The following is a 14,682-nucleotide window of genomic DNA, read 5'->3' as shown; positions in this document are numbered from 1 at the left end:
AATGATTTTTGGGATGTGTGGACAGGTGAGGGATCCCCAGCTGCACACAGGGATTTGGAGCTGTGGTGGAGACTCCTGACTGCTGCCCATGTTGTCCTAGGAGCTGTTAAAATCCTGCAAGTAGTTCAGCAACCGCAGAAATACCTTTGTGTGGGTAATCCTGAGTAGGCAGAGAGGCACCAAAGGTTGGTGCCCTTTCCAGTGGCAGCGTGCCCTGGCTTAAGGGATGAAAGTCCCTGATCTCCAGCTGCAGAGGGGGAATTAAATGAGCCCTGATGAGTATGGGGGTGAGAGGGTTTGGGCTCTGATTCAACAGAGCCAAAAATACACCCATGTTCTCTAAGTGTGGTGCCTCTGGTACGTACAGGAGTGGGTGGAGTCCCGTAGGTACCATTGTTTGGAAATGCTCTGTATGAGTGAGCTGAAAGTATGGGATCTCTGCTGATGTCCTTGTTAAGTGTGCTCGTACCTGATTTTATTTTTTTTTTCTCTCTCTCTCTAAAGAACTTTGAGGTGGAGGCTGATGACCTGGTGGCAATTTCAGAGCTGGGCCGTGGTGCCTACGGCGTGGTGGAGAAAGTGCGGCACGCGCAGAGCGGCACCATCATGGCTGTGAAGGTGAGGACAGCTGCCTTCTGAGGGGATGGAGATCAGGATGTGCAGCTCCAAGGGAGCAGAGAAACTGCTGAGCTTCACTGGTTGTGGCAAAATGGGGACAGGCTTACCGGGGTTTGGCAGCCTCTGGTATTCCTGGTGTGGTTTGTCTGGTGACAGGTCTGTGCTGATACCAGCTGTGGGGCACTGTGGGGTTGATATCAGGCTTTGAAATCCAGGCTTGGTGCCTGCAGTGCAAGGTTTGGATGTCAGAGTGCCTGTCCTGGCTGCTGGCCTGGTCCTGCATCCGCTGCAGAGCTTGCCAAGGGTTTGGCATTCATTAAGGTTCTGTCTGGCAGAGGGAATCTGGACATCTCCTGGGTGCTACTGGCTGCAAAATAAGCATCAAATGCTTGCCCTGAACTGCAGATCCTGTGAGTCAGACTGAGGAATGATGGTGTTATCATACCTACACCAAACCCTTGTTTTCTTATATTTGTCTCAGAGGATTCGAGCCACTGTGAACACTCAGGAGCAGAAGAGGTTACTGATGGACTTGGATATCTCCATGAGGACAGTTGACTGTTTCTACACAGTCACCTTCTACGGAGCCCTCTTCCGTGAGGTACTGAGCTGGTGGATGCCTGGGGGGCACCTGGGACCTGTGTGATTGTGCTGAAGCATCAGACTGTGCCAAAACACCTCTGTGCTCTTCAGCCCAGCAGGGCTGTTTGAGGTGCTGCCATGGCTCAATGTCAAAGTTGATTCCCTTCTTCGGGCAGCGTTGACCTGAGCTCATTGCTCACTTCCATGGCAGATGCCTGAGCATGTTGTCCACAGCCTGGACTGACTTTGGGGCAGACCCTCAAAGGGAGGCCACCACGGGTAGCTTTGGTGGCACCTGGACATCTGTCCCCATTGCTGTCTAGTGCAGAGCCCATGTGCTGATGGTGTGGCCAGCAGCAGCTGCACAGCAGGGACTTTGGTTTGCCCTGTGTGAAAAGGGCAGTGTCCCTTTGTCCATCCATCCCCACCACTCTCTTCAGCTCCCACAGACTTCCAGGGAATTCCCTCTCAGCTGCTTTCTCTCCATCTGCAGGGCGATGTGTGGATCTGCATGGAACTCATGGACACCTCCCTAGATAAATTTTACAAGAAAGTACTGGAGAAGAAGAAAACCATCCCTGAAGACATTTTGGGGAAAATGGCTGTGTCTGTGAGTGCCTCTTGTGTTCTTATGTGGGTTTGTGCATCCCTTGAGCCGGTTGCAGGGCTCTGTTGAGGTCTGTGGTGTGTTTGCAGTGGGAAGCTGGTGCTGTGTGTGACTAATGAATGCCTTTTCACTGTTTGTCCCCAGATTGTACGAGCTCTGGAGCACCTGCACAGTAAACTCTCTGTAATCCATAGAGGTAAGTGCTGGATGGGGTTAGTAGGATGTGTCTGGAGATCTAACCTTGAAATAAGCTATGGGAAGATTCCTTTCCAGGAGATAGGTGGTGTGTCCATCTGGGATGCCTAAAGTGGGGTGTGCTGGTACTTACTAGGACCGTGGTGGATAGATCTAGATGCCCAAGACTTGTTCCTGAGATGCATCTCTCAAGCCTCTGCTTGCAGGATGTCATTCTCTTCCTCCTTTCCAGATGAAGGGTTGAATGTAATAACTGAATTCCTCACTACATTTTTATGGGCATCTCTCGGGGAGTACCAAGGTGCCTTGGAGGCACAAAATCCCCACCTCCTCCTGGCTGGGTAGTTATAGCAAGGTGAGGGCTGAAAGAGACCTTCTAAAATCACAGATGGTAATTATAACACCCAGGTCCTGCTGTTCATCCTGGTATATAGACCCTTGTGTAGCTGTGAACAGATCATGATATGCATGGGACAAACTGTCCTGAGAATTTGGTAGAATGGGGCTTTTAAGGCTGTGCTGGGCACATAAATCATTCCTAAGGAGCTGGGGATTACCTCCTCCATGTTGAATTTCAGTCTTTTTAGAGAAGAGGCTTATTATTCCTGGAGGACGTGGTTATAGTTTACCTGTGAACGACTTTTATTAAATAAAACTGGTAGGGTTTTGCCTCGCTTCCCCTGTGTTAGAGCTGGTCTGATTCCCCTCCTAGGTCAGCAGGGAGTTGTCCATCTTGTCTCAGACTCTTCAATACCTCTGCAAAGACCCAATTTGCCTTCTTGCATTTTCTCTTAGACGTGAAGCCTTCCAACGTGCTGATCAACAAGGAGGGACACGTGAAAATGTGCGACTTTGGGATCAGTGGCTACTTGGTGGACTCGGTTGCAAAGACTATGGATGCTGGGTGCAAACCTTACATGGCTGTAAGTGCAATCCTGTGCAGCCTTCAGCCTTGACTTGAAGAGGCTGCTGCTTAGAAATTAGTCTTGGTTCACCTCCATCCTGAGATGAAAAGCACTTGAGAGTGCTCTGCTCTCCCTGACTCAGCAGAGCACTCCAAGGATGGGATTACCCTCCCTGTAAGCCCTCCTCTGCATGTTAATCCCTCAGTGGGCTCTTCCTCTGCCACCTTCCATTTGCAGAAGGATAAAAGACTGGCTGGTGGTGGTTGTGGTGGTTGAAAGGGCTGCTCCTTGTTGGATAGAAAATGCTGAGGCTTTCCTTGGCAGGGTTGTTTCATTTCATCCTCAAGTCAGTATGAATTTCCCTTTGCCTGTGGCATCCATGTGGGTAGTGTGTGCTCCTGGGGCAGGATTGTGCTGCAGGGGTAGTACAAGTCTCACTCTCCCGAGAAGAGGGAGAGTTGATATGAGTTGTGTGGAGCTAGACATGTCTTCCATCAGTGCCACATTTAACCTCAGTCCCTGCTTCCTTGGGGATGTGAGCCAGGGAAATCCACCCAACCTGTGCTTCGGAGCCAGAGATTTGTTCTGCGGGGTTTGCACTTGGGGAAGATGAGATGGAGTTGTAACATCTTCCATTTTGCTCTTACAGCCAGAAAGAATAAACCCAGAGCTCAACCAGAAGGGCTACAACGTGAAGTCAGATGTCTGGAGCCTTGGGATCACAATGGTAACACCAAGGGCTGGGACCTGCCCCTGCAGCCCTGGGGTTGGGATGGGGTTTGGGCTGGTTGGGGCTGTACTCCTGCTGTGAGCAGTGGCAGCTGGGTGCACACCAAACAGGGCTAAATCTGAGTGTGATAGCTCAGGGCTCGAGATTAAACACTCAGAGCACTGGGTGGGAGGCTGCCCTGTGCACACAGGGTACCTCACCCCAGGGCAGGTAGCTCAGAGCTGGGATCTGCTGCCAGTGTTGCCACCACTGCTGTGGCTCTTTCCAAGTCAACTGGCAAACTTGGCAAAATCATCCATCTTCTGTCCTGCTCTCCCTTCTTGCTTCTTCCTGATGGATTCTGGGGTGTTATTCCCAAGTGGTTCCCTTGTACCCCTCTGCCTGGTTCCACAGAGTTACTTGTGTACAATGCCAGCTCTGAAAAGCTCCACTTAGCTCTGAGCTGTGTGGATGTGGGGTCAGGCTCCCAGGGGACAATATATGGACGACTGTGGGCTTAGTTGGGCATCCAAAAGTCTGCCTTTTAAGGGCTTTGCAGTTCCCTGTGTGCTGGCTGGAGAGGTGGTCAGTGGAGCAGGGTTTGCTGTAGCTGGGGCACAGCCTTCCTGCTTCACCCCTCTCCCACATGACCAGAGCCTTGAAGGGGGATCAGGATGAGCTCTGCTGCAGTGAGAGCTGCTGTGTGTGGGGTTTGCAGCAAATCCTGCCTGTGGGGTAGCTCAGAACAGCCAAGAGGAAGGGGAAATACTTTCAGTTCCAAAATCGCAGCTGCTCAGAATGGTTTATCCACCTCCTGCAAGAAATGGATCTTGCAGAAGGCAGCTGAGATCCTCTGGCGCCAGAGGACAAAGGAAATCCCAGCTGTTGGCTCGAAGGGATGCTGCCCGAGGAACAGGGCTCTTGCTTTCCAGGAGACTGTCTCTCTCTTTGTGGGTAGATTGTTTTCAGGAATTTTTCCTGTGCCCTCTTAGCCAGGGCCTTTTGTTTTGGGTGCTGCATCCCCGTGCTGCAGAGATCTCTTGGCAAATATTCCCTCTTCCCCAGCCAGTCTTGTCCAGAGTGCCAAAGCCAAGCCCCTCTCCTTGGTGTCCCCTTGCCAGTGCAGAGCTGGGCTGGAAATATAATCAGCTGCAGGAAGCTGTGGGATGGGAGACTGTTAACGATGGAATATCCAAACCTTTCCAAAGCTGGAAGGGAGAGGGGACCTTGCTGAAAGCCAGCCAGGCTGCAGCTGAGTTGGAACCATGACCTGTTTGATTCCCTCTCATGTCTTCCTTCTGGGTTGGCTTCCTATAGGTTTTGTTTTTTTTTTTTTTTTAATATTCTTTCTGAAGGAATTGGATTGATTTCAGACTGGACAGTTTTTGGGCCATTGAGTTGCAGGGCTAATCCAGGCCTTCACTGGAAGGTGTCTTCATTCAGTTTTCCAGCAGCAGGAGCTGAGCTCCCCTGACCTGAGCCAGAGGCAGGTGAGGGCATCAGGCTCTGTCCCGCTCTGTCCTTTCAGGTTTGTTATTCCTCCCATCCTGTCTCACCCTACCAGGCAGGTCTGGAGGTTCTGTTTCCCCTTTTGAGATGGGAACTGATCTTGGCATGAAGAGAACTGCCCAAGAGATGTGATGGGCTATTTCCTGCTTGAATGGTTGTGGAGAAGAGGTGACTTGTAGGAAGGACCCAATAATCGAGGTGGTTTTGGCAAAGATCATGATAAATGATGTTCTAACACTTCATTTTTCTTGGGTTTGTGGATTTTTTGTGTGTTTAGCTCGTACAGTACTAGCCTGAGGCCCAGAGGCTGCCTCAGGGCCAGCAAAGCACTTTGGATGCCAAGTGCAAAAAATGTGTGTTGTGATTATCTTTTTAAATCATCCCATTTTACATATCTGTGGTGGCTTCCTGTAAATGCATTAATATGCTGAGCCAGCCTCAAAAGGAAGTGTTTTTGGCCTCTTGAGTCTTTTTATTTAAAAAAAAGAAAAAAGGGAAGAAAAAAGTGGTATGACCCAAATTGAAAATGGTTTGTAAGGAAAGAGGGTTTGCCTTTGACTCTGAGCTGGCTGAGGCAGGCGGGCTGTGTGGGGTTGTGCTTGTCCCGGTGTCTCAGGTTTCCCTCTCTCCATCCTCAGATTGAACTGGCCATTCTCCGCTTCCCGTATGAGTCCTGGGGGACCCCTTTCCAGCAGCTCAAGCAGGTGGTGGAGGAGCCCTCTCCCCAGCTGCCTGCTGACCGCTTCTCCAAGGAGTTCGTGGACTTCACGGCGCAGTGGTGAGTCTCCAGCAGGGACTGGTGGCTTCTCCCAGCCTGGCTGGTGAGGAGCCTTGATCCATAGGGATTGGAGTGAAGCATGGGGCTGGGTTTGACATCCTTTTGGAACCTCTTTTTCCCCACCTTGCCATACCAGGGCTGGTGCTTGGCATGGCAGGAAGTGCTGCCCAAACTGGTTTTGCTCTCGGCCTGACTCACCGGGGCTGGCTGGAAGGCACAGACGTTTCCCTTCCGCTTTTGCTGTTGCTGCAGCTGAAATTTTGGTGTTTTCTGGCCAAGTGGCAATGAAACCAGAACAAACCCCTGGCAGCCTCTGGGTGAAAGCTGGTTTGTGGTTTTGTGGGAAACTGTTCCCCTCAGGGTGTCCCCTGCTCCCTGTGTGCTGCTTGGAGGTGCCAGGCAGTGGTGAGCCCACCCTGTGGGTGGTGGGAAACCACCTCTCCTCCCCAGTTGTTCTGGTCCATGTGGGGCAGGCTGAAGAGCTCCTTGGCTTGTGCTTTTCGTGGCAAAACACTGAGTTGTCCTTTCCCAGTTACCTGCCTGGCTGCTCTGCTGGTGGTTCAAACCTGCTCAGCCAAGGAGGGAGAGGGGATGGGTGCAGCCCACAAGAAACATGTCATATTGGTTGGGAAGGGGAGATCCCCTCTGACAGACCACGTGTAGCAAAAGAAGAAGATCCTACAGCCTTTCTTTCCCATTGTTTTTTCTTCCAGCTTAAGGAAGAACCCAGCTGAGCGAATGAACTATTTAGAACTTATGGTAAGTGTGGAGCTGTTTCTGCTGGTCTTTATTCCAAAGCATTTTGAAAGTCAAATCAATGGTCCAGCAGGTTCTAAGGAAATGGGACAACAGGATGAGTGGGTGATTTTTCATGCATAGAACGGGATGGGTGTAGCATGTCTAAGGTGGAAGGGTGTGTTGATTTCATGGTTGTTAAGGTCAGGGTTTATTAGGTGTTATCTCCCTCTGTCCTGTCTGTTCTTGGAGAGTTTAGACCTCAAAGTGTGATAGTACAGCTGCCAAGATGGGGCGTCCCGCTGGGGTTGAACCTAGAAATGCCAAAGTTCATCTTTGAGCTGAAGGATGTTGTCCTTGGGAGCCTGGGGAGGAGGTTGGTGCCCACCCCCAGCACCTCCCCAGCTGTGTGACATCCCCCAGGGTCTGCGCTTGGGCTTGTCTGTCCTTGGGCGTCAGCTGATGTTGTCTTTGGTCTCGTTGGCAGGAACACCCATTCTTTACCTTGCACGACACCAAAGAGACTGACATGGCCTCCTTTGTGACAGAGATCCTGGGGGAAGACTCCTAACTCCCAACAGGAGCACAGCTCCCAGCTTCCTGCAGCCCCTCCGTCCCGGCTCCCCCGCAGAAGAGCGAACGAGGACTCGAGTTGATGGTGGTTTGCACACATTGCACCTCCCCAGCCTCCCCAGCCCGGGGGCACCTCTGGCCCCATCTGGCCTTGCAATCTCTTTTTCTCTTTGCCTTGTGAAATGCCCCAGGATGAGCCTTTTGAAGCCAACACCTTTCCAGCTAAGCCATGGGGACAGAAGGCTCAGGAGCTCCCTGCTGATGCCAGCATATCCCTCCCGGGGACAGGACTGTGCCCGTGGTCCCTGAGCAGGCAGAGGATGCCAGAGGGCATCTCCCCTCCCCAGCAGCCTGTGCACGGTGCAGGGGGTTGTGTTTCTTTGCTGCCTGGGGAAGGCAGAGAGAAGCAATGCTGCTGTGCTTGCACCACTCCTGCCTGCCCAAAGTCCCTTCCTTGGAGTCTCGTCTCGCTCGCCTTCCTTTTGTGCCTGGCTCTTTGTTCCCAGGACTTACACAGCCTTTTAAGGGGCTGTGGGACTCCCTGGGTGTGCTGCTTTTCACACCAGAGGCTGTTTTGATGCCTGGCTCTACACCTTAATGACCCTTTGAGGCAGCATCAAGTCAGGCATCCCCCTCCCTCAATTGATTTGCTGCTCCCTTGTGGGGGGAGAAAAAGGGCATTTTTTCATGAGCCCACCTTGGCACACGCTGCAGCCCACGCTGTTCCCACTCCTGCCCACGGGACTTCATCCAGCACTCCCTTCCCTCGTAGGCACAAGGTGATGGAGAGACAGCAGGTCCTTGGTGCTGCCTTTCTCCCTCCAGCCCTTGGCTGGGAGGAGACATCCCTGCCCTGGGCATCACCTTCCACAGCCCTGGCTGCCACCACCTCCCCTGGCTCCTGGAGAAGACGCTGCTCCATCTCCCTTCCAACCTGGAGCTGATGTAAGACCTCGCACTGTGACACCCACTTGTTTTGGAGGCTGAACTCACACTCCTCGTGTCCCAAACTGCCTCCAACCCCTCCAGCTGCCCAGGTGTCAGTGGGAGCCAAACCCCAGTGACTCGCCCGGGGCTGCCGCCAGTTGTACATTTGATGTCTATATATAATGGACTTTGTAACATGTTTCCTAGTTTTAATCTAACTTGCTATAAATTAAAGCCCTTCTGTGTGGGAGGAGGGAGGAGCAGTTCCTTCTCTCCTGACAAATCCACTGTGAAAACCTGATGTGTTTCCCCACGCTCCCAGCCCGAAGGAGCCACGGGAGCAAGGAGGGATTTCTGGCTTCTACTGTACATGATCACAGATAAATGCACCAGCTGTGGATTTTGGTGGTTTTTTTTTTAAATAATTGAGTTTTTCAGAAGGATTTTTTTTCTTTTCTAATATATATTTGTGTGTGTGTATGTGTGCGCTATATATATATATTATATATATTTTTAAATCAATGATGAATGTGTGAATATCTGTGTGGCCAGCAGATTTGGTGGAATGGATAACATTTTTCTGGCTGCATTTGGGCAGGTGGGGAAGGGGTCACTAGAAAACACCCTGTCCTAAGATTTTTTCTTTTTTTCTTTTTTTTTTTTTAAGAAAGACATCTATTTTTTAACTGAATCTTTAAAAACGTTAATCCTGAAATTCAAGCCCTGGAGGTCTGGATTTCAGGGTGCATTTCCAGCGTTCAGGGTCCCCCCTCCAATGAAGGATTATGTCCCCTTAAATTCATTGCTCCCACCTCCTGCAGCCCAGGGTTTGAAGTGGCACTGGGGACCCTCTGCCTGGGAACTGGGGTGCTCCTCACCATCTATCCCTGCCAGCTGCTCCCAGGAAAGCTGCTTTGGGGCAGATGGTTTTCAGTCCTTCATGTCCCCATGCTGGGGCACCAGGCAGCAGCTCTTTTCCCCCCGTCATCCCTCTGATCCCCTTCCCTGAGTCAACAAACCCTGAGAAAACCAGCCCAGGTGGAGCTGCACAAACCCTGTTCAGCTTTGGTTCAATCTTGACCCCCCCAGCCCACCTGGATGGAAAATAAGGAAGTGATTGTTGTTCATGTCTCCCTCCTCCTCATCCTGCTCTGCAAACCACCCGATGCTCACCTGTACCCGCTCGGTTTGAAGGCTTTGCTGCTGAGATGTACAATTGTATTTTTTTTCATAGTTGGTTACTTTGGGTTACTTTTTGTTTTGATGTTGAGCTTTTATTTTTTTCCCCCCTTCCTTCCTTGTTTTGACCCCTCTCACCCTTCCTTTATCTCACCCCTTTTTTTGGTGCTTTGGGGAACGGTGGGGGTTTTTGCATGTCTTTTTTTCTCCCCCCTGCATTTCTCCTCCTGGAGAAAGTCCTGATTTCTGTATTTTGGGAAAAGGGAGCAACTGCCCTTTCAAACAGGGGGGAGATGCCTCTGGGGTGGGCTTGGGGCCCTGTGGATGAAATGAGGCATTGCCAAAGAGGCAAACATCACCTCTGAGTGCCATCTGCTCTGCTTCATTTGACAGGGATCTTACCTGTCCTAATCCCATATCCCTCTTCACCTCTGCACTTCCCTGTCCTGTGTTGTTCCCTCTGCCCTGGCAGTTCCCTGTGGGGGAATCAGCTTGGCTTTAAGGTGGGCGAGGACTTTTGCTTTCATCAGAAGCCCCACTCCCCTTGTACTTCTGGGAATGGTCTGTACCCCTCAACTCCAGTCCTTGTTTTCAATAAAATTCATCCTCAAACCTGCTTCTTGGCACCTCTTGTTACTTTTTGAGCATCAGCCTTGGGCTGTTCAGGCTCTCAAGCAGCCTGAGGATGTTGGGGGTGGCAGCTTGGCCAGGGGTCCTGATTTGGGAATTGTACAAGCTGGGACCCCTAGATCCCAGGATTCCCAGAACAGCCCCCAAGGGATTCAGGGGTGGCAGCCTGGGGAGGGATCCTGCTACCCTTGTACTTTCTCTTCCTGTTGTGGGGTGATGCTCGTCCCAATCTGAGGGTTGTACAACCCGGGACCCCCCAAAGCCTCATCCCAGGAGTGATACACCCCCCCCCCCCCCCCCCGGAGCATCCTCTTCCGGGAGTGCTGCCAGGGGATACCCAGGGCCCTGCTCCCCCCGCGCCGGGCTGGGAAGGAGGGTGAGAGGGGTCCGGGGAGTGGGTTCCTGAACAGGACAGTGGGGGAGAACTCCAGGGTGGGGGTCTCAGGGCAGCACGCGCTGCCCGCGGCCGCGAGGGGGAGGCAGCGCCCGGCGCCCGGACTGGCGGGATGAGCCAGAGCGGGCGGGATGAGCCGGGACCGGCGGCGGGACGCGGCGGGGTCCCCCCTTCCCATCTCAACCCGCTGTGACACCCCTCACCCCTCCTTAGCACCCCCAGTCCTCCCTCGGAGGTGCGTGACCGGGGGTGGTCCGGGGTATCGTCCACACGGGCGGCGGAGCTGCAGCTTCGGGAGGCGGGGGCGGCGTTTCACCCCTCCTCGCAGTGGGACAGGGAGCAAGGGGACGGTTCCTTTCCCAAATATTTTCCCTGCCAGCCTTCTTCAGGCAGGATCAGGCCGGAGACAAGCACCTCAAGCGCCGGGACCTTAGTGGTGATGATCTGCCCGGACACGGGGCGGAGCAGGGTCAGCGATGCTGGGAGGAGCAGAGACCCCAGAAACACCCACCCACGTGGCGTGGGGACACGCTCGGAGGGGGCCAGACCTGCCGGGAGCTGGAGTCCGCTCTGTTCCAATTACCAGCTTAATAGCTACATCGAGACCATTAAAAATGCATCAGTGCCTCCGAGGGAAGAACTTCAGGATAAGTGGAAAATTCATCACTTTGAGTTCCCTTATTAGGAGAAAAGGTGGGTTTTTTCCCCCCCCATTTGTCTTAAACAGAGGCAAAAAGAGGTTATTTCTGCCCGGTGACTTCCCCACGGGACTGTCACGAGGTGTGAACAGGCAGAGCTCAAACCTGGGTGAGGACACAACTCCCGCTGCAGAGAAAGGAAAACTCAGCACATCCAACTCAAAGAGGGGACATGGGGACTGTCAGGGCTGTAGTGGCTCAGCCCTCCTCAGATGAAAGGCCAAGAGCTTTCCCTGCCCTGTGCTGAGCACGTGTGCTGGGAGCAGTCCCTGTAAGAGGGCAGACCCCCAGTGTGTTCCCCCAGTGCAGCGTGGGTGTTTGTACTGGTCATACTGGCCCTTTGCTGGGCTGGTTCATCAGGAACCGTAGTGACAGGACAAGGAGCAATGGGTTCAAACTGAAAGATGGGAAATTTAGGTTAGATAAATGGAAGAAATGCTTGGCTGTGAGGGTGGGGAGGCCCTGGCCAGGTTGCCCAGAGAAGCTGTGGCTGCCCCATCCCTGGAAGTGTCCAAGGCCAGGTTGGACGGGGCTTGGAGCAACCTGGGCTAGTGGAAGGTGTCCCTGCCCATGGCAAGACAATCTTTAAGGTCCCTTCCAACCAAACCATTCTGTGATTCTATTCCATGGTGGTTCTCTCCAGGAGCTCCTGAGCTGGAGCTCACACCGTTCCTAAGAGCCGCGTGCGGAGGAGGGCTGGCTAATGGATTAGCAGGGGGTGTGATGATGCAGCCAGTTTTCTGGGGCTGCAGGTTATTTATTTTGCTTAAGTTTTCTCTTTTTTTTCCCCCCAGTGGCTGAGCCTGTATCTAGGGCAGGGGTTTTTTTTTGGTTCAGGTGGCCTGTGGGCACCTTTGAGATCGATGGTGTAAATTAGCGAGTTCACACAGGCCATGGGTTTGTACGAGACGTGTTCAATTCTCCCCTAATAGCTGTCTCACCCAGAAACTTCCAACGCTCCTGCTCTTGTAGCACCTAAGCACTAATGAGCTGAAGCTGCAGAATAGCAATGAGACCTCAGGAATATGGATCAGCCTTTCCTGGCCCAGCCAGAGGCTTTAAAATCGTTTCAGCTGGCACCTGGAGAGGCCAGTGCAGCCCAGCAGGGAGGGAAGGGTTTAACTGAGGTGCACTGGGTGGAAAAGGTCTGCCTGTGGTGAGTGGCTGGGGATGTCTCCCAACTCTTCTTTCCAAACAGAAGGGTAAGTGGCTTGTTTTGGGGTAAGGAAAGTTCAAACTCTGGTTTAAACACAGGTATCCAGGTGCTTTAGTGCCCTCCCTTTTTTCCCCTGATAAGTGGTCATCCCTAAGTATGAGTTTCTATGCTTTGCTCTGTTTTAACCTCTGGCTTGGATAAAGCAGCATCTCCAAGCATTTTCTGTCTGTCCCAGCAGCCTGGTTTGCAAACCCAGCCCCAGAGTGTGTGTATTTGTGGAGCAAGTTGTGGAACTCGTCCATGCACAGCTGCTTTGCTGCTCCATCCCCTGGGAATTGCACCAGGACCAACAGCAGCTCCCCATAGAAGGGGTGCTGGAAAACTGGGATAAAGCTCCAAAGCAGGGGGGAAACTCCTGGCTTGCCCCGTGGATGTGGACCTTCAGGCTTCCCTCTCAGCTTGACATTCCTGTTGATTTTTCAGAGGCGGGAATGCTGGTGGGGAAACGTGGGGGTGGGAGAAGGAAGCCTTAGCAGCGCAAAGCCTGAAAATATCAAAGCTTGAAGCAAACGCTTCAGGGGTGACCCAGGAGGTCACCTGCCAAGCAGGGAGCCCCGGAACCCTGGCAGGTTTGCCTGGAGCCTCTCCAGCCCCCCGAGCGGTGGCTCTGGCCCCTCTCACGCTGTGTTAACCTTTCTGGAAATACCAAGCGGTGCTGGAACAGGCTGTTTATTTCCAGACGCCGGGTGCTGCAGGCACGTGGGCAGGGGGCTGAGAGGAGCCTGGAGAGCCAGGGTGGCTTTTGCACTTGATTTACATCTCGGAGCAGCTCCGGGTGGAGGAGATGGAGACCTTGATGAGCCAAAGCTGTTACCTTGATATCAGCTGTGTTTTCCTCAGCGTCATTCCCCGCTCAGACACGCTTGTCTCTTCTCGAGTGATACGCTCTTTTCTTCCTAAAGAAGCTGAGATTTCATAAATAAACACTAAGGTTTCCAGGCAAAAGCTCTGGCTTGGGGTATGAAGCTGCCCCAAATGCCACGAAACGTGCATGGCTGCTCCGAGCACTGCTCCTCTCAGTGAAGGCAATTAATAAGTATTTCCCAGGTCATCCCGACCCCTGTGCACAGGCCCTGCAGAATATCACTGCCTGCAACAGGTCCCGTTCCGTGTCGGCAAAGAGGAGTTGATGAATGAGCTTGAGGGTCCCCCAGGGTGTGACTGTGCAATGGAAACTGTGCCGGGGAGCCCTTTCTGGGGCAGGAGGTGTTTGGCTCCCGTGCAGCTGCCCCCACTCCTGGAAACGGGAGCCCCGGGGATGCTCCGTGCCTCCCCCCTCGCAGGGCTCGTAATGGCTGTGTAAACACACAGCAGCTGCGGCGCGAATCGATCCGGGCTGGCTCGGAATAGCTCCGGGGACAGCGAGAGACCCGGCAAAGTCGGGCTGGAGTGATGAGCAACGGTGTTGGGTAGAATTTTGGGAGCTGGGGTAAGCCAGGAGGATGCAGAGGTGCTGGTGGCTCCCAGGGCTCTGCAGATGTGAGGTGTAGGGGTGGCAGCAGGAATTCTCAGGCAGTGATGCCTCCAGCTCGTCTTCTCACCCCAGTCTATTTCATAGGGCCGTTGAGGGGTTTTTTGGAATCTTATGCCATGCCTCTTTTCAGGAACCTCTCCAAACAGCTCAGAAGTGCTCTGGAGATGCTGGTGACAGCACCCCCCTCCCAAAGCCCACCATGGCTTCCTGGGCTCTCACCTGGCCCCTTTCAGCCCAGAGAGGGTGAACTGGGCCAGGACCTCGTGCCGTGAGGATCCTCCTACCTTGCCCTCACCTTTGCCATAACTCAGAGCACAACTGAAGAATTTGGGTTCTCTGGAGCACCTGCTTGTTCTGTGCTCAGTGGATCTTGCTGGAGGTCTGAGGGACCTCAGCCAAGACTGAAAGGTTGTTTTTGGGGGTGTGGAGCAGCCTTCCCAACCCGTGCTTGGGAGGGGGCTGTGCCAGCCTTGGCGGGAGTCTCCGCTCCCCTTGCACTGCCCTCCCGAGCTGAGCCCCACTGGCAGCAGGACATGCCCTTTCTTGTCATCCTGCCCCACCCTGAGTTTCTTTAATTACAGCTTTGGGAGGGATCTTCCCCTTTATTCCCCCAAATCTTCTCCTTAATTAAAATTCTCGATCTGGGCCAGCGGGAAGCAGCTGTTGCCTCTTTGCAGCATGCTCGGGTATGTTGCAAGCTGCCAACCTGCTTGCTGGCCATGCAGGGGCAGGGCAGGGACAGCCTGGGGACAGGGCTCCCTCAGAGGTGGGGGACATTGGCATTGTCACTGTCCCACCTGGCTTCTCCAGGCATCCTGAGGCACTGCTGAGTGGAGCTGGCTGCTATGACCACCCTTACTTTGCCCATTGGAGGGCTGGAATCACCTGAGGTGTGAGTGGGAACTGTATCCCTCTGCATCCTTTGCACCATGGCGTCACACAAACAGCCTGAG

General features: G+C 53.2%; 1 protein-coding gene across 3 annotated transcripts in view; it reads left to right on the top strand.

Annotated features, from left to right (window-relative positions):
* The window catches only part of MAP2K3 (mitogen-activated protein kinase kinase 3), a 31,699-nt gene extending 23,070 nt beyond the window's left edge, over positions 1–8,629 (top strand). For 2 of the 3 annotated variants that reach the window (XM_064673255.1, XM_064673254.1), the window contains exons 5-13: positions 505–618; positions 1,100–1,219; positions 1,694–1,810; positions 1,952–2,003; positions 2,798–2,925; positions 3,557–3,634; positions 5,764–5,903; positions 6,617–6,662; positions 7,126–7,341. In XM_064673255.1, the coding sequence (XP_064529325.1) occupies positions 505–618; positions 1,100–1,219; positions 1,694–1,810; positions 1,952–2,003; positions 2,798–2,925; positions 3,557–3,634; positions 5,764–5,903; positions 6,617–6,662; positions 7,126–7,209 (879 nt within the window). In that variant the 3' untranslated portion in view covers positions 7,210–7,341. Of the gene's footprint in view, positions 1–504; positions 619–1,099; positions 1,220–1,693; positions 1,811–1,951; positions 2,004–2,797; positions 2,926–3,556; positions 3,635–5,763; positions 5,904–6,616; positions 6,663–7,125 lie in introns of all 3 variants that reach the window. The other variant, XM_064673253.1, reaches the window with a different exon arrangement.
* The last annotated feature ends 6,053 nt before the right edge of the window (positions 8,630–14,682 follow it).

This window comes from Pseudopipra pipra, chromosome 16 (genome assembly GCF_036250125.1).
Source record: "Pseudopipra pipra isolate bDixPip1 chromosome 16, bDixPip1.hap1, whole genome shotgun sequence".
Classification (NCBI taxonomy): domain Eukaryota; kingdom Metazoa; phylum Chordata; class Aves; order Passeriformes; family Pipridae; genus Pseudopipra; species Pseudopipra pipra.
Note: the sequence above shows the minus strand (reverse complement) of the source record. Positions and strands in the feature narration are given on the sequence as shown.